We start from the raw sequence: 23,865 nt of genomic DNA on the forward strand, positions 1-23,865 counted from the left end.
CACTGGCTTTTAAAGCAGACCAAGCAGGCCAGCAGCACGGTTCGATTCCCGTACCAGCCTCCCCGGACAGGCGCCGGAATGTGGCGGCTAGGGGCTTTTCACAGTAACTTCATTGAAACCTACTCGTGACAATAAGCGATTTTCATTTTAATTTCATTTCATTTTCATTTCATTTTTCATCCTCAGGCTGTGACCCCTGGTTCTTGACACACTCATCATTGGTAACATCTTCCCTGCATCTACCCTGTCTGGTCCCCTTAGAATTTCATAAGTCTCCATGAGATCCCCCCTCATTCTTCTGAACTCCAGCGAGAACAATCCCAACCTAGTCAATCTCTCCTCATATGACAGTCCCACCATCCCTGGAATCAGTCTGGTAAACCTTCGCTGTACTCCCTCGAGAGCAAGAACATCCTTCCTCAGAGAAGGAGACCAAAACTGCACACAATACTCCAAGTGTGGCCTCACCAAGGCCCTGTACAATTGCAGCAACACATCCCTGCTTCTATACTCAACCTCTTGCAATGAAGGCCAACATATCATTAGCCTTCTTTATCGCCTGTTGCACCTCCATGCTTACCTTGAGCGAATGGTGCACAAGGACACCCAGGCCCCGCTACACACTCCCCTCTCCCAATTTACAACCTTTCAGGTAGTAATCTGCCTTCCAGTTTTTTCTTCCAAAATGAATAACCTCACACTTATCCAAATTATAATGCATCTGCCATTGGTTTGCCCACTCACCCAACCTGTCCAGATCTTGCTGTAGGATCCCTGCATCCTCGTCACAATTCACCCTCCCACCTAATTTGTTATCATCTGCAAACTTTGAGATGTTACATTTTTTTCCTTCATCCAAATCATCGATATATATTGTGAGTATCTGGGGTCCCAGCACCGATCCCTGTGGTTACTGCCTGCCAATTTGAAAAGGACCCATTAATCCCAACTCTTTGTTTCCTCTCCGACAACCAGATTTCTGTCCACCTAAATACATTTCCTCCAATCCCATGCACTTTAATTTTGCACAATAATCTCTTATCCGGGACTTTGTCAAACGCCTTCTGAAAGTCCAAATATACACATCGACTGGCTCCCCCTTGTCGACTGTACTGGTTACTTCTTCAAAGAATTCCAACAGATTTGTCAAACATGATTTTTCCTTCATAAATCCATGCTGACTCTGACTGATCCTGCCACCGCTTTCTAAATGTTCCGCTATAAAGTCCTTGATAATGGATTCAAGCATTTTCCCCACTACCGATGTTAGGCTTACTGGTCTATAATTCCCTGCTTTCTCTCTACCTCCCTTTTTGAATATCGGAGTGACGTGAGCTACCCTCCAATCTGCAGGGACAGTTCCAGAGTCTAAAGAATCCCAGAAGATGACCACCAATGCATCCACTATTTCCAGAGCCACCTCCTTAAGCACTCTGGGATGCAGATTCTCAGGCCCTGGGGATTTATCCGCCTTCAATCCCACCAATTTTCCCAGCACCATTTTTCTACGAATGTTGATCTCCCTCAGTTCTTTCCTCTCACTAAACCTTTCATTCTCCAACATTTCTGGGATCTGATTTGTGTCCTCATTTGTGAAGACAGAACCAAAGTATGTATTCAATTGCTCAGCCATTTCTTTGTCCCTTATTATGCATTCCCTTGTTTCTGTCTGTAGTGGCCTACATTTCTGTTTACCAATCTCTTTCTCTTCACATATCTGTAGAAACTCTTAGTGTCAGTCTTTATGTTCCCTGCAAGCTTCCTTTTGTACTGTACTTTCCCCATAATCAATCCCTTTGTCCTTATTTGCTGAATTCTAAACTGCTCCCAATCCTCAGACCTATTATTTTTCTTGGCTTCTTCCTTGTATTGGATACTATTTCTAATTTACTTTGTAAGCCATGGATTGGCCCTCTTGCCCCCTTTGCTTTTGTGCCAGACAGGAATGAACAGTTTCTGTAGTTCCTCCATGCGTTCCTTGAATGTTTGCCAATGTCTATCCATTGTCATCCCTTTAAGTAGCTCTCCCCAATCTATCAAGACCAACTCACGCCTCATATCCTCATAGTTCCTTTTATTAAGATTTAGCACCCTAGTCTACAAAGCAACTACTTCACTCTCCATCTTGATAAAAAATTCTATCATATTATGGTCACTCATCCCCAAGAGGTCTCGTACAGCCAGATTGGCAATGATTCCCTTCTCATTACACAGTACCCAGTCTAAGATGGCCTGCTCTCTAGTTGGTTCCTCCACATATTGGTCAGGAAAACTATCCCGTATACACTCCCGGAATTCCTCCTCTACAGCATTGTGGCTAATTTGATTTGCCCAATCTATGTGAAGATTAAAATCACCCATGATCACCGATATTCCCTAATTACATGCATTTCTAATTTCTTGTTTAATGCCATTCCCAACCTGCAGTTTAGAGGTCAATATATGACACCCACTAATGTTTTTTTGTCCCTTGGTATTTCTCAACTCTACCCATACAGATCCCACATTGTCAGAGCTAATATCCTTTCTCACTACTGTGTTAATTTCCTCTTTAACCAGCAGTGCCATGCCACCACCTTTTCTTTATGCCTGTCCTTCCTAAATACTGAGAACCCTGGGACATTCAGTTCCCATCCCTGTTCACCCTGCAGCCATGGCTCCGTAATCCCAATTATATCATACCCACTTATATTTATCTGCGTGATTAGTTCATCCGCTTTATTGCAAATGCTCCGTGTATTAAGGCACAGAGCCTTTAAGTTTGTCTTTTTCACAATTCTTGTCTTGCTCCCAATATTTTTCTCTACTGCCCTGTTTGAATTTTGTCCTTGGTTTCTCAACCTATCACTTTTCTTATTCACTTTTCTACCTTTTGCTTTTGTCCTTGTCCCTCCTTCTCTGACTCCTTGCATAAGTTCCCATCCCCCTGGCATATTAGTTTGAACCCTCCCCAACCGCTCGAGCAAATAGCCCCCCTAGAACATCAGTTCCAGTCCTGCCCAGGTGTAACCCATCCAGTTTGTATAGGTTCCATCTCCCCCAGAACCGGTCCCAATGCCCCAAGAATCTGAAACCCTCCCCCTGACACCACCTCTTCAGCCACGTATTCATCCTTTATATCCTGTCATTTCTACTCTGACTAGCATGTGGCATTGGTAGTAATCCTGAGATCACTACCTTTGAGCTCCAATTTCTTAACTTCCTTCCTAGCTCCCTGTATTCTGCTTTTAGGGCCTCATCCCTTTTTTTACCTATGTCGTTTGTACCGATGTGTACCACAACCACTAGCTGTTCACCCTCCCCCTCCAGAATCTCCTGTACCCGCTCCGAGACATCCTTGACCCTAGCACCAGGGAGGCAACATACCATCCTGGAGTCTCGTTTGCGGCCACAGAAACGCCTGTCTATTCCCCTTACAATTGAATTTCCTATAACTATTGCACTGTCATGCTTATTATTCCTCCCCTCTGCAGCAGAACCAACTGTGTTCTGCAGGGGAATGGCCACAGGAGATTCCTGCACTACCTGCCTCGCTCTCTTCCTCTCTCTGGTGGTCACCCATTCTCTTCCTGCCTGTGGAGTCTGAGCCTGCAGTGTGACCACCTCTCTATAATGTGCTATCCACGATACTCTCCAACTCGCTGATGCTCCACAGTGTCTCCAGCTGCCGCTCCAGCTCTGAAACTCGAGCTTCCAGGAGCTGTAACTGGAGACACTTCCTGCACACATGCTGACCCTAGGGACTGGAACTGTCCACAGCCTGCCACATGGAGCAAGAGGAGCAGACCACACCTTGGAGCTGTCCTGCCATGATTTATTCCTTTAAATTAAACCTTTGAAATTAAACTTTAGAAAGATGTTTTTGTGTCAGATTAATTCCAATCCCTGTATATTATTTAATTAGATTTTTTTTTAACTGAGTATTTATCCCTCTTGATCTGACAACAAATTAAAAATAGTTATTTAATTGAAATTAAATTAGTTATTTAAATCAACCCAAAGTAGTTATTTAAGCCAAATTTAAAAATAGTAATTCAAATCAACTTAAAAATAGTAATCTAAGTCGAATCAAAACTAGTATTTAAATCTGTAACTCCACAGATATTCAAATTTAGCCCAGTCTGCCTTTCAGCCAATCAGGTCACAGTTTCGTGTGGCATCACTTTACTGGGTTTTTTTCAATTTTGAAACAATCAGCTGTCTTACCTGAGAGTGTTCTTAATGAAGCCTCGTCCCTCTCTCTCTGCGCTCTTTAATGAAGCCTCGTCCCTCTCTCTCTGCGCTCTTTAATGAAGCCTCGTCCCTCTCTCTCTGCGCTCTTTAATGAAGCCTCGTCCCTCTCTCTCTGCGCTCTTTAATGAAGCCTCGTCCCCCTCTCTCCGCGATCTTTTAAAAAAAATTTAGAGTACCCAATTATTTTTTCCAATTAAGGGGCAATTCAGCGTGGCCAATCCACCTACCCGACACATCTTTTGGGTTGTGGGGGTGAAACCCACACAGACACGGGGAGAATGTGCAAACTCCACACGGACAGTGACCCAGGGCCGGGATTCGAACCCAGGTCCTCAGCGCCATAGTTTCCGCGCTCTTAAATGAAGCCTCGACCTTCTCTCTCCGCGCTCTTTAATGAAGCCTAGCCTCTCTCTCTCTCCGCGCTCTTTACTGAAGTCTCTCCCTCTCTCTCTCCGCGCTCATTAATGATGTATTGACCCTCTCTCTTCGCACTCTTTAATGAAGTCTTGCCCTCTCTCTCAGCCCTCTTTAATGAAGCCTCGCCCCTCTCTCTCCGCACTGTGAATAGCACAATCGCTTCTGGAGTCTGCACATCCTCCCCGTGTGTGCGTGGGTTTCCTCCGGGTGCTCCGGTTTCCTCCCACAGTCCAAAGATGTGCAGGTTAGGTGGATTGGCCATGATAAATTGCCCTTAGTGTCCAAAATTGCCCTTAGTGTTGGGTGGGGTTACTGGGTTATGGGAATAAGGTGGAAGTGTTGACCTTGGGTAGGGTGCTCTTTCCAAGAGCCGGTGCAGACTCGATGGGCCGAATGGCCTCCTTCTGCACTGTAAATTCTATGATATTCTATGATATTCCCTCTCCGCGCTCTTTAATGAAGTCACCCCCTCTCCCTCTCCGCACTCTTTAATGAAGCATCGCCCCTCTCTCTCCGCATTCTTTAATGATGTTTCGCCCCTGTCTCTCCAGGCTCTTTAATGAAGCCTCGTCCCCTACTCTCCGCGCTCTTTAATGAAGCCTCGCCTCTCTCCGCGCTCTTTACTGAAGTCACTCCCTCTCTCACTCCGTGCTCATTAATGAAGTCTCGCCCCTCTCTCTCCGCACTCTTTAATGACGTCTTGCCCTCTCTCACAGCCCTCTTTAATGAAGCCTCGCCCCTCTCTCTCCGCACTCTTTAATGAAGTCTCGCCCCATCTCTTCGCTCTTTAATGAAGTCTCGCCCCTGTCTCTCCGCTCTTTAATGAAGCCTCGCCCCTGTCTCTCCGCGCTCTTTAATGAAGTCTCGCCCCTGTCTCTACGCTCTTTAATGAAGCCTCACCCCTGTCTCTCCGCGCTCTTTCATGAAGCCTCGCCCCGTCTCTCCGTGCTCTTTAATGAAGCCTCGCCCCGTCTCACCGCGCTCTTTAATGATGTCTCTCCCTCTCTCTCTCCGCGCTCTTTAATGAAACCTCGCCCCTGTCTCTCCGCGCTCTTTAATGAAGCCTCGCCCCTATCTCTCCGCGCTCTTTAATGAAGCCTCGCCCCTGTCTCTCCGCTCTTTAATGAAGTCGCGCCCCTGTCTCTCCGCGCTCTTTAATGACGTCTCGCCCCTGTCTCTCCGCTCTTTAATGAAGTCTCGCCCCTGTCTCTCCGCACTCTTTAATGAAGTCCCGCCCCTGTCTCTCCGCGCTCTTTAATGAAGTCTCGCCCTGTCTCTCCGCGCTCTTTAATGAAGCCTCGCCCCTGTCTCTCCACGCTCTTTAATGAAGCCTCGCCCCTGTCTCTCCGCGCTCATTAATGAAGCCTCGCCCCTGTCTCTCCGCGCTCTTTAATGAAGTCTCGCCCCTGTCTCTCCGCGCTCTTTAATGAAGCCTCGCCCCTGTCTCTGCGCGCTCTTTAATGAAGCCTCGCCCCTGTCTCTCCGTGCTCTTTAATGAAGCCTCGCCCCTGTCTCTCCGCTCTTTAACGAAGCCTCGCCCCTGTCTCTCCGTGCTCTTTAATGAAGCCTCGCCCCTGTCTCTCCGCTCTTTAATGAAGTCTCGCCCCTGTCTCTCCGCGCTCTTTAATGACGTCTCGCCCCTGTCTCTCCGCGTTCTTTAATGAAGTCTCGCCCCTGTCTCTCCGCGCTCTTTAATGAAGCCTCGCCCCTGTCTCTCCGCGCTCTTTAATGAAGCCTCGATCCTGTCTCTCCGCGCTCTTTAATGAAGCCTCGCCCCCGTCTCTCCGCGCTCTTTAATGAAGTCTCACCCCTGTCTCTCCGCTCTTTAATGAAGTCTTGCCCCTGTCTGTCCAGGCTCTTTAATGAAGCCTCGCCCCTGTCTCTCCGCGCTCATTAATGAAGCCTCGCCCGTCTCTCCGCGCTCTTTAATGAAGCCTCGCCCCTGTCTCTCCGCGCTCTTTAATGAAGCCTCGCCCCTGTCTCTCCGCTCTTTAATGAAGCCACGCCCCTGTCTCTCCGCGCTCTTTAATGAAGTCTCGCCCCTGTGTCTCCACGCTCTTTAATGAAGTCTCGCCCGTGTCTCTCCGCGCTCTTTAATGAAGCTTCGCCTGTCTCTCCGCACTCTTTAACGAAGCCTCGCCCCTGTCTCTCCGCTCTTTAATGAAGCCTCGCCCCTGTCTCTCCGCTCTTTAATGAAGTCTCGCCCCTGTCTCTCCGCGCTCTTTAATGAAGCTTCGCCCGTCTCTCCGCGCTCTTTAATGAAGCCTCGCTCCTGTCTCTCCGTGCTCTTTAATGAAGTCTCGCCCCTGTCTCTCCGCTCTTTAATGAAGCCTCGCCCCTGTCTCTCCGCTCTTGAATGAAGCCTCGCCCCGTCTCTCCACGCTCTTTAATGAAGTCTCGCCCCTGTCTCTCCGCGCTCTTTAATGAAGCTTCACCCGTCTCTCCGCGCTCTTTAATGAAGCCTCGCTCCTGTATCTCCGTGCTCTTTAATGAAGTCTCCCCCCGTCTCTCCGCTCTTTAATGAAGCCTCGCCCCTGTCTCTCCGCGCTCTTGAATGAAGCCTCGCCCCTGTCTCTCCGCGCTCGCCCCTGTCTCTCCGCGCTCTTTAATGAAGTCTCGCCCCTGTCTCTCCGCGCTCTTTAATGAAGCTTCACCCGTCTCTCCGCGCTCTTTAATGAAGCCTCGCTCCTGTATCTCCGTGCTCTTTAATGAAGTCTCCCCCCGTCTCTCCGCTCTTTAATGAAGCCTCGCCCCTGTCTCTCCGCGCTCTTGAATGAAGCCTCGCCCCTGTCTCTCCGCGCTCGCCCCTGTCTCTCCGCGCTCTTGAATTAAGTCTCGCCCCTGTCTCTCCGCGCTCTTGAATGAAGTCTCGCCCCTGTCTCTCCGGTCTTTAATGAAGCCTCGCCCCTGTCTCTCCGCGCTATTTAATGAAGCCTCGCCCCGTCTCTCCACGCACTTTAATGAATTCTCTCCCTCTCTCTCTCCACGCTCTTTAATGAAGTCTCGCCCCTGTCTCTCCAGGCTCTTTAATGAAGCCTCGCCCCTGACTCTCCGCATTCTTGAATGAAGTCTCGCCCCTCTCTCACCGCGCTCTTTAATGAAGTTTCGCCCCTGTCTCTCCGCGCTCTTTAATGAAGTCTCGCCCCTGACTCTCCACGCTCTTTAATGAAGTCTCGCCCCTGTCTCTCCACGCTCTTTAATGAAGTCTCGCCCCTGTCTCTCCACGCTCTTTAATGAATTCTCTCCGTCTCTCTCTCTGCGCTCTTTAGTGAAGTCTCGCCCCTGTCTCTCCGCTCTTTAATGAAGCCTCGCCCCTGTCTCTCTGCGCTCTTTAATGAAGCCTCGCCCCTATCTCTCCGCTCTTTAATGAAGTCTCGCCCCTGTCTCTCCGCGCTCTTTAATGAAGTCTCGCCCCTGTCTCTCCGCGCTCTTTAATGAATTCTCTCCGTCTCTCTCTCCGCGCTCTTTAGTGAAGTCTCGCCCCTGTCTCTCCCATCTTTAATGAAGTCTCGCCCCTGTCTCTCCGCTCTTTAATGAAGCCTCGCCCCTGTCTCTCTGCGCTCTTTAATGAAGCCTCGCCCCTATCTCTCCGCTCTTTAATGAAGTCTCGCCCCTGTCTCTCCGCGCTCTTTAATGAAGTCTCGCCCCTGTCTCTCCGCGCTCTTTAATGAATTCTCTCCGTCTCTCTCTCCGCGCTCTTTAGTGAAGTCTCGCCCCTGTCTCTCCCATCTTTAATGAAGCCTCGCCCCTGTCTCTCCGCGCTCTTTAATGAAGCCTCGCCCCTATCTCTCCGCTCTTTAAAGAAGCTTCGCCCCTGTCTCTCCGCTCTTTAATGAAGCCCCTGTCTCTCCACGCTCTTTAATGAAATCTCGCCCCTGTCTCTCCGTGCTCTTTAATGAAGTCTTGCCCTCTCTCTCTCTCCTCATCTGTGACTGAAACCTTCATATGTGCCTTCATTACCTCAAGATGGGAGTATTACAACACACGCCTGGCTGGTTTCTACCCTCGAAAAACATGAGGTCACTCAAAACTCTGCCGCCTGTTCATTAACTTGCACCAAGCCCTGCTCCCCTATTACCCCATGCTCACTGACCTACATTGGCACCTGAATAAGCAATGTCACAAACATTTACTTGACATTTTTAATAAGCTGACACTGGATCAGTAATTTCCAAATGAATCAAGTGCATCCAAAATGGACGGCACGGCAGCACAGTGGATATCACTGTTGCTTCACAGCTCCAGGATCCCAGGTTTGATTCCCGGCTTGGATCACTGTCTGTGCGGAGTCTGCACGTTCTCCCCGTGTCTGCGTGGGTTTCCTCCGGGTGCTTTGGTTTCCTGCTCCCACAGTCCAACGATATGCAGGTTAGGTGGATTGGCCATGCTAAATTGTCCTTAGTGACCAAAAAGGTTGGGTGGGGTTACGGGGATCGGGTGGAGGTGTGGGCTTAAGTAGGGTGCTCTTTCTAAGGGCTGGTGCCTGACTCGATGGGCCGAATGGCCTCCTTCTGCACTGCAAATTCTATGATTCTATAATTGATAACTTGCATTTAATTTTCAATGGATATTTAGATTTTCTAAATGAAGTGCGAATATGAACATCGAAATGAAACATTTGCTTGCAGTTGAAATCATTTACTGCACATTTGGTCTGACACAAGACCATTTTTTTGCTATCATGCCCAATAGGCCTCCCTTGAAGACTACACAGGATTCTTTGTTAAGAGCCCAGAAGACAATAATACGATGCTCTGATTATTTGTCAATTCTGTCACTAAATATAATTAACTTCAGCTCTCTTTCTCCAGTTACAGAAAGAGGCCATTCAACCCATTGAGCCTGCCCTAGCTTGCTCCAAGGGAAATTCAGCGAATCTAATTATCCCATCCTTTCCCATAACCCTGTTTTTTTAAATCTGTTCATCCTTCTCCAATTATTTTTTGAAAGTCACAATTAAATCTGCCTCCACTGCTCTCCTAACCACCCGCTGTGTTCAAAGTGTTTTCCCATGTTGCCTTTTGTTCTGCTGCCGCTGATGACACACAGTGTCTCATGTCGATACTGCAAGTAATTAAGAAGGCAAATGGAATGTTGACCTTTATTTCAATGGGAGTGGAGTATAAAAGTAGGGAAATCTTCTACAACTGTACAGGTCATTGGTGTACAGTTTAGCCTTCTTACTTTAGGAGAGGATGGTCAATAAATGCTGGCCTAACCAGCGACGCCCATATCCCATAAATGAATTTTTAAAAAGGATATACTTGCATTGAAGCAGTTCAAAGAAGGTTTACTCGGCTGATTTCTGGGATGAATGTGTTGTCTTATGAGGAAAGGTTGAGCAAGTTGTGTTGTTGCTCATTGGAGTTTAGAAGAATGAGAGGTCATGTTATTGAAGCATTCGAGGTTCTGAGGGGGCTTTACAGAGTGTACGTTGAGAGGATGTTTCCCCTTAGAACATAGAACATAGAACAGTACAGCACAGAACAGGCCCTTCGGCCCTCGATGTTGTGCCGAGCAATGATCACCCTACTCAAACCCACGTATCCACCCTATACCCGTAACCCAACAACCCCCCCTTAACCTTACTTTTTAGGACACTACGGGCAATTTAGAACATAGAACATAGAACAGTATAGCACAGAACAGGCCCTTCGGCCCTCGATGTTGTGCCGAGCAATGATCACCCTACTCAAACCCACGTATCCACCCTATACCCGTAACCCAACAACCCCACCCCCCTTAAGCTTACTTTTTAGGACACTACGGGCAATTTAGCATGGCCAATCTACCTAACCCGCACATCTTTGGACTGTGGGAGGAAACCGGAGCACCCGGAGGAAACCCACGCACACACGGGGAGGACGTGCAGACTCCGCACAAACAGTGACCCAGCCGGGAACCGAACCTGGGACCCTGGAGCTGTGAAGCATTTATGCTAACCACCATGCTACCGTGCTGCCCCTTCTGGGGGAATCTCCCATTAAGGATGAGATGGAATTTCTTCTCTCACAGAGTTGTTAGTCTTGGAATTCTCTTTTCCAGAGAGGAGTAGAGGCTAGGTCATTCAATATACCTCGGGCTGAGTTAGACAGATTTCTAATCTACAAAGGAGAGTTATTGGGTGGGAAAAAGCAAGAAAGTGGAGCTATGGCCACAATCAGAACAGACATGATCTTAATGAATGGGGGAGCAGGCTTGAGGGGCTGAATGCTCCTATTTCTAATGATCTTATGATCTCCCGGAAGCACAGTTTTGAGCTGCGAGATCTGTTCTGAATCCCAGTTAGCATGGTGGTAGTGCCACACAACACGATACAGCGTAGTCTCAGTGTGAAGACAGAACTTGGTCTCCAAAAGGACTGTATGGTGGTCACTTCTACCATTACTTTCATGGACAGATGCATCTACAAAAAGTAGATCAGTGAGGTCAAATAGGTTTTCCCCTCTTGTTGCATTCCTCATCACCACCAGGCCCGGTCTTCCTTCCAGATATTCCTTCCGGACTCAGACAGCTAGTTTTGCTTCTGAGCCACACTTGGGGATGGCCATTGAAGTTCCTCCATCTAGAATACATTCTGTGCCTTTGCTACCTCAATACTTCTTCAGTGATGTTCAATGCCAGATCCAGTGGAGATCGATACCCAGGTGTCCATCTGATTCTAGCTGTTTTGACTTTTCTGGAGAAGTCCCCCAGGCCTCCCTGTTCCTGTAACCACTTTAAGATTGTACCCTTTAGTTTATATGACCTCTCTTCATTCTTGTAACCAAATTGTATCACTTCACATTTCCCTGCATTAAATCTCATGTCATGTGTTGACCAATTCCACAAGCTTATCTATGTTCTCTTGACGTCCATCACGTTTGACGACCTTCCAAGTTTTGTATCATCTGCAAATTTTGAATGTATCCTGTGCACTAAAGTCTGTCATTAATATGTATCGAGAAGAGAAGTGGTCCTGGTACTGACTGCTGGGAAACACCATAGTATACCTTCTTCCAGTCCAACAATCAACCGTTTACCAATTATTTGTGTTTCATGTCACTCAGCCAACTTTTTATGCATGTTGTCACTTTTATTCCATGGATTTCAACTTTGCTGACAAGTCTTTTAATAATAATAATTTTAATTGTCACAAGTAGGCTTACATTTACACTGTAATGAAGTTATCATGAAAAACCCCTAGTCGTCACACTCCGGCGCCTGTTCAGGTACACGGAGGGAGAATTCAGAATGTCCAGTTCACCTAACAGCATATCTTTCGGTACTTGTGGGAGGAAACCGGAGCACCCGGAGGAAACCTACTTAGACACGGGGTGAACGTGCAGACTCCACACAGACAGTGACCCAAGCCATGAATTGAACCTGGGATCTTGGCACTGTGAAGCAATAGTGCTAACCACTGTGCTACCGTGCCACTTTTTTGTGGTAATTCATCATACTCCACAATCCACTTACAAAACCACATACATCATATCAAATGCATTGCCCTCATCAAATCTCTCCCATTACCTCATCATAAAACTCAATCAGGTTAGTTGAACACAATTTTCCTTACTGTATCTGCGCTGGCTTTCCCTTTTTAATCCAAACTTTCTGACCACCAAGATTAAATTGACTTGCTTTTACCTCTTATCCTTTTATTGAACAAGGGTGTAATGTTTGCAATTCTCCAGTCTTCTAGCTCCACCTCAATATATTGGAAGATTATGACCTCCACAATTTCCACTTTTACTACCCTGAGCATCCTTGGATGCATTCCGTCCCATCCGAATGACTTACCAACTTTAAATCTAGCCAGTCTGCTCAATTTCTCTATTAATTTTGAATGTAATTTTTACTTTAAAAAGAATAACTGCTGATGAGATCTTGGAGAGCAGTGTTGGAATAGTTATTAAGATTGACAATATACTGGTACTGAATTAGAAAGATTATCATTTACAATATATGATGTGTTATGTACTCTGGGATAACACAGGCTGCAACTCGATGCAGCTTTGACCAAAAGATACTCCTGACTTTGAAGTAAGTTCAATGTGATTTATGGAACCATTAGCACAGTTCTCTATGAGTTTGACTCTCCTGCTAATCTTGCTATAGTAACTCGGTCTAACTAACCAGTCTGCTCGAAGCCATGTGGTGGATGTGATGCTTCTGATCTGCCCCTGTCCTACTCTCTATAAGTGTCGCCTGTGGAAAGAGACAGAGCATATGTGCCCTGTCCTTTTATATGGGTTGTGTAATGCCCCCTTGTGGTAATGCCACCTCTGGGTGTCCTGACTGCCCATTGGTTGTGTCCTATTCTAAGTGTTCATTAGCTGTATGTCTGCATGTCATTACGTCTCTGGTGCTCCCTCCCGTGTCTACTTAGTCGTAGTTTATTTACATTAACCCCTTGTGTATTTACAGTGATGCATATCAACAACATATTGACATTTTGGGCGCGATTCAGGGCACAACGGGGGAATCGCACACAAGCCCCAAAATGGGCTCCGCACCAGGTGCGACATCTCGTGCAAGTCACCTGACTCACTCCACCTGGCGTGATCTGGATCTTGCCCTCGCTGGGCAAGATCCAGAGCTGAATATTTAAAAGAGCCTTCAGGCTCCTGGGAGACCGCGTCAGGGCTCCGCTTAGTACTGGTCCACACAAACGTGGACCAGCTGCAATGGTACTTGAGAAGGGGGTTGAGACCCCAGGCCATTGGAGACCCCAGGAGGTCGGGGGCAGGGTAGTGTGGCACCCTGGCACTCCCCTTGGCACCTGGGGACCCTGGCACTGCCACCCTGGCAGTGCCACCCAGGCACCCTGATAGTGCCACCCAGGCACCCTGACAGTGCCACTGAAGAACCTAGCATTGGGGAGGGCGATGTTGCTGACTCCTATCCTTGTTGCTCACACCTCTTCCACATCAGCCTCCTCTGCTCTTCCACCCACCTCCCCCTACCCCCCCACCCCCAACCCACCCCCCACAAGCTGGCAGGTGAGACCACAGCCACAATCACTAACAGCCCATAGACTTTTATCAGGTTGCTTTCATCAAAAGGATCCTGAGCCAGCTCTGGGAAGTGACCTGGGAAAAATTGTTTTCCTAATGCCCCATTTTGTACGCAGGTGTCTAGCTGTTGATTCTGGAGCTAAGATTGTAAACTTCCAAGCATGGACCTGCATTTCACAACTCAATGGCATACCACTATGAAGTGCCACTGGATTGTTGGCAATCTTGTCTTTTCAACCGTGTGCCCTATTCAGCTGTTTTCCATTACTTGGGTGAATGAACTCCTCGCAACTCATTGACTCTTTGGCATGTAATGAACAATGGCAGTGTGGACAAGGCATTGGAGGGCTACCATAGAACCATATCCTAGAATGTGTCACTCTCCTTAGACGAGGAGAACTAAAAGAAGAAATGGGGCAAAATAATTTTCCTTAAAACAAAAATCTTTTGAGTGGATCACCTTAAAATCTGAGCATTGGACCGAGACAGAGAGAGGCACAGAAAACAGTGTGAATGACCTAAACAACAAGTTATACTGGATGAGCTAAAATGCCTGTGGTAGTCACCACTGATGTATATATTGTATATAGAGGATGTTGGTGTAGGTGTTTTGTGGTAAGGCCCTTTACTACAGGTACGGGGGTAGTTCCCTGCCTGCTGGCTTCGCCCAGTAGGCAGAGTATAAATATGTGTGCTCCCAGTACAGCAGCCACTTCGCCAGCTGCTGTAGGAGGCCACACACTTAGTGTAATAAAGCCTCGATTGCATCCAGCTCTTGTCTTTGTGTAATTGATCGTGCATCAATTTATTACACTAAGTTTTCACAAGATGGACTTCTGCATCAAGCCAGATCACCTGCAGCTGGATCCGCAGTCAGACAACGCCAAAAAGGACTTTCAACATTGGCTAGCCTATTTCGAAGCATACATCAGGTCTGCTCCAGACCCAATTCCAGAAGCTCAGAAAATTCAGATCCTCTACACGCGGCTGAGCTCCAACGTCTTTCCACTTATCCAGGGCGTGCCGACCTATGCAGACGCCATGGCGCTACTGAAGGAAAACTAGGCTCAGCGGACTAACACACTCTATGCCAGGCACATCCTCTCCACTCGTCGTCAATTTCCCGGAGAGTCAGTGGAAGATTGCTGGCGTGCCCTGATTCTCCCAGTTAGAGACTGTGACTGTCAGGCTCTCACGGCCACGGAACACTCGCACTTGCTCATGAGAGATGCTTTTGTCACAGAGATAGCGTCCGATTACATCCGACAGTGCCTCTTAGAAGGGGCCACGCTCGACCTCGCGGAGACAAAAAAGCTAGCGCTCTTGCTTAAGGTCGCTTCGCGCAACATCCAGGCCTATGCCCCCGGCCGCACAGCCCACCCCCCCTGCGCATCGTGGACTCCGCAGACGGCTGCCCCATCGTGGACCTCACCAGCGAACCCCCTCAGCCAACCCCACGCCTGTGCCGCGCAGCAGCCAACCAACCCCGGGGGTCCCAAATGTTACTTCTGTGGGCAGCCTAAACACCCCCGACAGCGCTGCCCGGCCCGGAGCGCCCTTTGCAAGGCCTGTGGCAAAAAGGGACACTTTGCTGCGGTGTGCCAGGCCCACACAGTCACCGCTATTATTCTGACTCCCCCCACGTGCGACAAGTGGGCGCCGCCATCTTTCCCTCCTCGGACCACGTGCAGCCCGTGGGCGCCGCCATCTTGTTCGACCCTCACCACGTGCGGCCTGTGGGTGCTGCCATCTTGTTCTCCCCAGGATCATCGGGCGCCACCATCTTGTATTCACCACGACACGTGCGGCCCATAGGCGCCGCCATCTTACCAGGACCCATGTCCCCCCGGGCACCTCATCGCCTGCCACCATCGAAGACCAACCACGTCTCGCCTCGGTCACGATTGACCAGTCTCGCCCAAACAACCTGTCAACTGCTTACACCAACGTGAAGATCGATGGGCACAAGATCTCCTGTCTGCTGGACTCCAGGAGCACCGAGAGCTTCTTTCATCCTGATACGGTAAGGCGCTGCTCCCTCGCGGTACACCCCGCCAACCAGAGAATCTCCCTGGCCACCGGGTTCCACTCCGTGGTGATCCGGAGGTACTGCATAGCCACTCTCACTGTCCAGGGCGTGGAGTTCAGCAGCTTCCGCCTCTACGTCCTCCCCAACCTCTGCGCTGCCGTGCTACTCGGCCTAGACTTCCATTGCAACCTCCAGAGCCTAACACTGAAATTCGCCAGGCCCCTACCACCCCTTACTGTGTGCGGCCTTGCAACCCTAAAGGTCGACCCACCTTCCCTATTTGCAAACTTAACTCCGGATTGCAAACCCGTCGCCACCAGGAGCAGTGGGTACAGCGCCCAGGACAGGACCTTCGTCGGGTCCGAAGTCCAGCGACTGCTTCGGGAAGGCATTGTCGAGTCCAGCAACAGCCCCTGGACAGCCCAAGTGGTAGTGGTGAAAACTGGGGAGAAACACAGGATGGTCGTGGACTACAGCCAGGCCATCAACAGGTACACGCAGCTCGACCCGTACCCCCTCCCACGCATATCTGATATGGTCAATCAGATTGCACAGTACCGGGTCTTCTCAACTGTGGACCTGAAATCCGCCTACCACCATCTCTCCATCCGTAAGGCGGGCCACCCATACACTGCCTTCGAAGCAGATGGCCGCCTTTACCACTTTCTCAGGGTTCCCTTTGGCATCGCCAACAGGGTCTCGGTTTTTCAACAGGAAATGGACCAAATAGTTGACCGGTACGGACTGCAGGCCACCTTCTCGTACCTGGACAATATCACCATCTGCGGCCACGATCAGCAGGACCATGACGCCAACCTTGCCAAATTTCTCCTAAACCTCACTTATAACAAGGAGAAGTGTGTGTTCAGCACGAACCGCTTAGCCATCCTCGGCTATGTGGTCCAGAACGGAGTTCTGAGGCCCGGTCCCGTCCACATGCGCCCCCTCATGGAACTCCCCCTTCCCCAATGCAACAAGGCCCTCAAACAATGCCTGGAGTTCTTCTCTTATTACGCCCAGTGGGTCCCAAACTATGCGGACAAGGCCTGTCTATTCATTCAATCCACTCTGTTTCCCCTGACGGCCGAGGCTCACCAGGCCTTAAAGCGTATTAAGGCTGACACAGCCAAGGCCGCGATGCACGCAGTCGACGAGACGTTACCATTTCAAGTCGAGAGCGACGCATCAGACGTCGCTCTAGCCGCCACCCTCAACCAGGCAGGCAGGCCCGTGGCATTTTTCTCATGACCCCTACGGCATTCCTCCATCGAAAAAGAGGCCCAAGCCATCGTTGAAGCTGTGCGACATTGGAGGCATTATCTGGCCGGCAGGAGATTCACTCTCCTCACTGACCAACGGTCGGTAGTATTCATGTTCAACAACACATCGGGGCAAGATCAAAAATTATAAAATCTTGAGGTGGAGGATCGAGCTCTCCACCTACAACTACGAGATTTTGTATCGCCCCGGTAAGCTCAACGAGCCCCCCGATGCCCTATCCCGAGGTACATGTGCCAGCGCACACATGGACCGACTCCGGACTCTGCACTACAACCTCTGTCACCTGGGGGGGTCACACGTTTTTACCATTTCATCAAGGCTCGCAATCTGCCCTACTCCATCGAGGAAGTCAGGGCTATCACCAGAGACTACCAGGTCTGCACGGAGTGAAAACCGCACTTCTACCGGCCAGACTGTGCGTGCCTGGTGAAGGCCTCCCGCCCCTTTGAACGCCTCAGCGTGGACTTCAAAGGGCCCCTCCCCTCCATCGACCGTAACACATACATCTTCAGTGTGGTCGATGAGTATTCCAGATTCCCCTTCGCCATCCCATGCCCCGACATGACGTCTGCCACAGTCATCAAAGCCCTCAACACTATCTTCGCTCTGTTCGGCTTCCCCGCCTACGTCCACAGCAACAGGGGATTCTCATTCATGAGCGATGAGCTGCGTCAGTTCATGCTCAACAGGGGCATTGCCTCGAGCAGGACGACCAGCTATAACCTCCGGGGAAACGGACAGGTAGAGAGGGAGAATGGGACGGTCTTGAGGGCCGTCCAGTTGGCCCTACAGCCCAGAAATCTCCCGGCCTCCCGCTGGCAGGAGGTCCTTCCCAACGCCCTGCACTCCATTCGGTCGCTCCTGTGCACGGCGACTAATGAAACACCCCATGAACGTCTCTTTGCCTTCTCTAGGAAGTCCACCTCCGGGGTGTCGCTCCCGACTTGGCTCGCAGCTCCAGGACTTGTACTCCTCTGTAAATATGTACGACTCCACAAGGCGGACCCGTTGGTTGAGAGGGTACAGCTACTTCATGCCAACCCATAGTACGCCTACATAGCATACCCCGACTGCCGCTAAGATACTGTCTCCCTCAGGGACCTGGCACCGACTGGTTCCGCGCACCCCCCCCCCCCCCCCCGGCCCGGCGCCACCTTCCCCTCGCCCGGCGCACCCAGCCGCAAACCCCGCCCCAGGACAATCCGTCCTCCCCTTGCCCATACCCGAGGATGAAGAGGATTTCGACACGCTCCCGGAGTCACCGAAGACCAAACCAACACCGGAATCACCGCCAGCACTGCAGCGCTCCCAACGGCAGATCAGGGCTCCAGACCGACTGAAGCTGTAACATGACCTGGACTTTTAAAACACCATCCCTCTGTACATAATTTTCCCCTCCACCCCGCTGAACTCAATTTTTTGCTCTCTGTACTTTGAAAAGTCTACTTGTATATAATTCTTCACCAACTCAATCTTAACAGGGGGTGAATGTGGTAGTCACCACTGATGTATATATTGTATATCGAGGATGTAGGTGTAGGTGTTTTGTGGTAAGGCCCTGTACTATAGGTACGGGGGTAGTTCCCTGCCTGCTGGCTCTGCCCAGTAGGCAGAGCATAAATATGTGTGCTCCCAGTACAGCAGCCACTTCGCCAGCTGCTGTAGGAGGCCACAAATCTTAGTGTAATAAAGCCTCGATTACATCCAACTCTCGTCTTTGATCGTGCGTCAGTGCCTTTCCCATTCAAGCCTTATATCCTGACCTGACGTATGCAGCACATCAGTTAATGCAATCTATCCTACACAGCTTGATGTAAAATGTAAGGTGTGCTAAAATATATTCCCTTGTTTGGCACATGTAATGATGTCGCAGAAATGCATGAATTTAGCAATATCTGTGTTCATGTATTTGCCATGCAAATTATTGCAGAAAGAGAGAACACTTCATACTGAGCTGATAAAACAGACTGTCACAGTTACTAAGCTACAGTTTCCAGGTGTCACATCTAAAACCAAGTGCTAAGTTGATTTAAGATTGCATCCTTTTCTTTCTTTGATGTAACACCTACAGCTAAACAGAGCATTCATTAATGGAGCAAATCTGATTAAATTCATCTTTCAAAGATGTTCTTGTTTTGATTAGCTTTACCTGAGAATATTATCTCACCTTAATCAATTTTAATTGATCTAGTTCCAGAACATTCAAAGACAGAACTGTTGGTCTCTTCATAAATGCAGCTTATTTACTTATTGGTATTTAGAACAATAAGACTTTGACAAAGAGTCATCCGGACTCAAAACATTAGCTCCCTTTTGTTTCCACAGATGCTGTCAGACCTGCTCAGATTGTCCAGTATTTTCTATATTTTTGTTTTAGATTCCAGCATCCGCAGCAATTTGCTTTTTTGCTTTTAAGACTTTTTAATCATTGCTTTGTAGCACTACGGTTAATTTGGAAAATAATTGTAAGAAGTAGCTCAACGTAGATTTGCACACAAAGCTCAGTCACAATCAACAAAAAAATGTAACCAAATCGTCTATTCTTGATTTTTCATGACTTTTGGCTCTATTTTGTGAATGTTGGCCTGGATTCTCCAGTCCCTTTGGCCCATGTTTCTCGGTGGTGCGCCATTCCCTGGCGGCAGGATTCTGTTCCCACCGCTTGTCAATGGGATTTCCCATTGAAGACACCCCAGGCCACCGGGATATCTGCAGATGGGGGCTTGCTGTTGACAGAGAATCCCTCTGGCCATTATTTAGTTACCTACCACCTGCTCCCCCACCCATTCAACCTTGCCAAGCCTTTGTTGCTCATTTCCTGGATTGTGCACTTTTTGCTGTTGAGAGCAGGGAAGTAATTAGCTTTCAGCATTCTTCCAACGCTATACTTACATCCTAACAATGATCAAGACTCATCTTTTGATTCTGTGTTCAATTCTTTTTCCCTCATATCTTTAGTGGCTTAAATAGGGAATTTAATGAGCCAGCAATGATAAACTCCTTCTCCTGAAACAATGGTAGAGCATCCTTATGTCATAATGCTATCCTTGAGTTGATTTTGTTTTTAAAACCCTGGAGATTGGAATTCGTGTTACTAAAATAGTTTTGATATACACAAATTGTTTTGTTAGTTTCCCTGAAGCAATCATTTCCTGGTCCCTTGGTAAATTTGTGCATTTTCTTCATCTCAGGATCTGTCTGGTCATATATCTGTTGTTTGTTCTGCTACACAGATATTCAGTTTTAATCCTTTTTTTATAGCCTGTAGAACATTCAAATATATATTGTCACCTTGTAGGTTTGTAACTAATGTTGTGTATCGAATATTGTAAATGAGATTGTGGTAATTACCTAACATTGTAGTCTTAGTTCTGAGAGACATCGTTTTATTTCTGACACTTTGAACATTCTCATATCTTCATACAAGCAGCAGTTGGCAACCTAAAATCTTCAATTGAGAAGAAGAGAAAATGGAGAAAGAAGATGAGAGAATACTTGTTTGGTTATACTTGATAAAGCATATTCTAGGAAGAGCTGTAATTATAATTTGTTAAAGGAACTGGGAAGGGCAATGAATAGTTGAAGAAAGACTACACAGCATTGTACTTAAACAATATCAGCCTTGATTGAATGGAGAATCAGACTCGATGAGCTGAATGGCCTAATTCTGCTCCCATGTCTTATGGTCTAATGGGAAGGGAATGGAGTGATTTGGTAATAATAGAATAGGGGGAAAATTAGGACATCGGTATGGTTGTGACTTGAGATAAAGGAAGAGAAGAGACTGCAGAATAAAAATATACTTGACCTTCATTTGCCAATATAAATTCCTGCTGTGATGTGAAAAATGCAAATACATATCTCAACTCAGCTGGAGAAAACAGATGAAAGGTCTTGTGGCTATAATTGAACTGAGCACAAGTCTCGTGTGTACAAATCAATACAATTCAATGCCTTTCAAATTTGGAATTTCAGTTGTGTGTTGACCAAGATGAAGAATGACAGTGTATGTAGAAAATGTAATCTTCACTGCAACTGTAGATCGGTGGGCCCCAATCGCGTGCCAGGCCACATTGGAGGCCCCCCCCTCCAGGGTCAGATCCCCGCCCCCACAGCCCGACATTTCAACGCCGAGGTCCCGCCGGCTCAGAGGTTATAAAGGCGCCGGTGGGACTTGGTTTTTTTCTTATGGCCGCTCGACCTATCCGGGCCGGAGAATTGCGGGGGTGCCGTGTAGAGCGGCCCATGCCGGCGCCAACGGTGCCGATTCTCCACTCTGCAGAAAGTTACGTGCCTGTGTCCGGGCGCCGTGGCCCGGTCGCGGGGATTCTCCGACCCGGACCAGGGTTGGGAGAATCCCGCCTATGATTCCACGTGTTCCTTATATAGTCAATATGATCAGCCTTTACAGCCTTCAATACCAATCAGTCATCAAAATTTAATTGTGAATGACTTGCCTGTTACCAGATGAAAGTACAGTGCTTTACATTGAAAGCAGTTCCTGCACACTTTAGATTCTTTAATTAGTGAGTATTATAGACAGCACGAGGAAATAGCATGGAGGGGTGAAGTTACATTGGGAGAGACATGCATCAACTCAGAAGTATTGTCTCATATTGCTGGGCTAAGGAGATCTTCTGACTAGGTTCTCCCCGGTGTTGTGATGAACACTAATTAATCAAACAAAAGTAAGTTTGAAATACTGACTCAGTAAGGAAATAAAACCGGCATTTTGTCATTGCATGAAGTAACTTATTCACTAAAGTTTAAGGCAGCCTGTGGTATTTAATCACCCTCTTTATTTCTTCATTTTAAAGTTTTAACATAGAAACAAAACATTATCAGTCTTTTTAAAGATTCTCAACCATAAGTGAATCTGTTATTTTTTTCATGATTATTTGAGAATTCAGTTACCATTTTTATTGCAATTACCTATTGGTCCTTCAAGTATTTTATTCAATAACAGCTGTGTAATAATGGACACCATTGCCATCACTATTTTTGATATAACTTCTCTATTTTTAAAATTCTGGGACCAGATGAGTACATTTTTTGAAATTGAAGTTTCATAAAGACAGTATGCTTTTTCATCTGAACAACTGGCACTCTTGGTCTGACTTGCCAAAAGTATAACTATACTATAAGGTAAAGCAGTTCAACACACATTTAGAGAGGACTGTTATAGATCTGAAACCACCTTGATATATCGCCATATTGCTGAGTTCTCAATTTCATCATGTTGTTGCGGGTTAGTAATTTGAAGGAGAATGACCTCTGTGTTGCTCTGATGTATTTTCAGACTGCCAATGTGTAGTACCATTGTTAGAGGCTTGGAATTAGGCTCTCAATTCCTCTTTTTTAGCCATAATTGGTCAATGACCCAGAGAAAAAAGGACTTGTGCTTTCATATAAAAACAAAATCAAAAGTTGAATACGCAGGTCTAAACAAATATGTATGTTATTACTCACCTAGCAGTGAACCTTTTGAATCACAACTAAATGTCCATGTTAATGGGCAGCACGGTGGCACAGTGGTTAGAATTGCTGCCTACGGCCCTGAGGTCCCAGGTTCGATCCCCGCTCTGGGTCACTGTCCATGTGGAGTTTGCACATTCTCCCTGTGTCTGCGTAGGTTTCGCCCCCACAACCCAAAAGATGTGCAGGATAGGTGGATTGACCACGCTAAAATTGCCCCTTAATTGGACAACAAATAAATAAAATAATTGGCTACTCTAAAAAAAAATTTAATTCCACGTGAACGACAAACAGCAGATTTAAACATGACAATAGAAGTAATAACCAACCAATCAGAAATCAAACATATGAAACAGATCTCGATGAATCTTTAGGAATTTTCTTCACCCTTTCCCAAGCTATACGTGTGGTAGTCTTAATTACATTTTAGATTGTGGTTTTCTTCATGGTAACCTGATCGTACAACCAGTCTTATAATATTTTGTTTGTAGTCTTTAAACTGCAGTATATAGTTACAATGTTCATTGTGAATAATATATCTAAACTACCTTTATTTACTGTGCATCTTTATCTTTCTCTTTATGCACTTTTTATTGGTTTGGACGTGATACAGAATACACCGTAAGTACCCTGTGCATTATTTTTGTTTGGTAGTTAAATTGTGAAATACTTAATGGAATATTTAAAATTGGTAAGGAGTAGCAATTTAATTATTCAGTTTGTTATTTCATATAGAATCCAATTCTGATTTATTTGTAGACCATAATTATCTGAATTGTTATCAGTTCCATCACTAGCTCAGGAAGTAAGCAATTGAAATATTTAGGCCAGGAAGACAGGAGGTGTGATGGGTAGTCTTTGCTGAATTAGCTAATTTGAGGTTTTAGCTGGGGCAGCAACAGTAGGACCACTAAACATGACATCAACTGTGTCATTACATCACTAAAGTGCATGTTTCAATAAATGCCCATTTGGACAAACTATTTGACTGGCACCAATAAGAACTATTTCTCATTTATAGAATTTACAGTGCAGAAGGAGGCCATTCGGCCCATCGAGTCTGCACCGGCTCTTTGAAAGAGCACCCTACCCAAGCCCACACCTCCCCCCTATCCCCATAACCCAGTAACCCCACCCAACACTAAGGGCAATTTTGGACACTAAGGGCAATTTAGCATGGCCAATCCACCTAACCTGCACATCTTTGGACTGTGGGAGGAAACCGGAGCACCCGGAGGAAACCCACACACACACGGGAAGAATGTGCAGACTCCGCACAGCCAGTGACCCAAGCTGGGAATTGAACCTGGGACCCTGGAGCTGTGAAGCATTTGTGCTAACCACAATGCTACCGTGCTGCCCCATGCTACCATGCTGGAAGGAGTTAATAAACTTATCAGAGGGCAAGTCACTGGAAGTTGAACTGCTATC

The 23,865-nt window shown here is 47.4% G+C and overlaps 1 protein-coding gene across 5 annotated transcripts in view; it reads left to right on the forward strand.

Annotated features, from left to right (window-relative positions):
- pitpnc1a (phosphatidylinositol transfer protein cytoplasmic 1a) overlaps window positions 1-23,865 on the forward strand; it is a 384,643-nt gene that overhangs the window by 232,377 nt on the left and 128,401 nt on the right. For all 5 annotated transcript variants that reach the window (XM_038776790.1, XM_038776787.1, XM_038776789.1 and 2 more), the window contains one exon: window positions 23,048-23,055. In XM_038776790.1, coding sequence (XP_038632718.1) covers window positions 23,048-23,055 — 8 coding nt within the window. The remainder of the gene's footprint in view (window positions 1-23,047; window positions 23,056-23,865) is intronic.

The sequence above is a fragment of the Scyliorhinus canicula genome, chromosome 18, assembly GCF_902713615.1.
Source record: "Scyliorhinus canicula chromosome 18, sScyCan1.1, whole genome shotgun sequence".
Taxonomy (NCBI): Eukaryota; Metazoa; Chordata; class Chondrichthyes; order Carcharhiniformes; family Scyliorhinidae; genus Scyliorhinus; species Scyliorhinus canicula.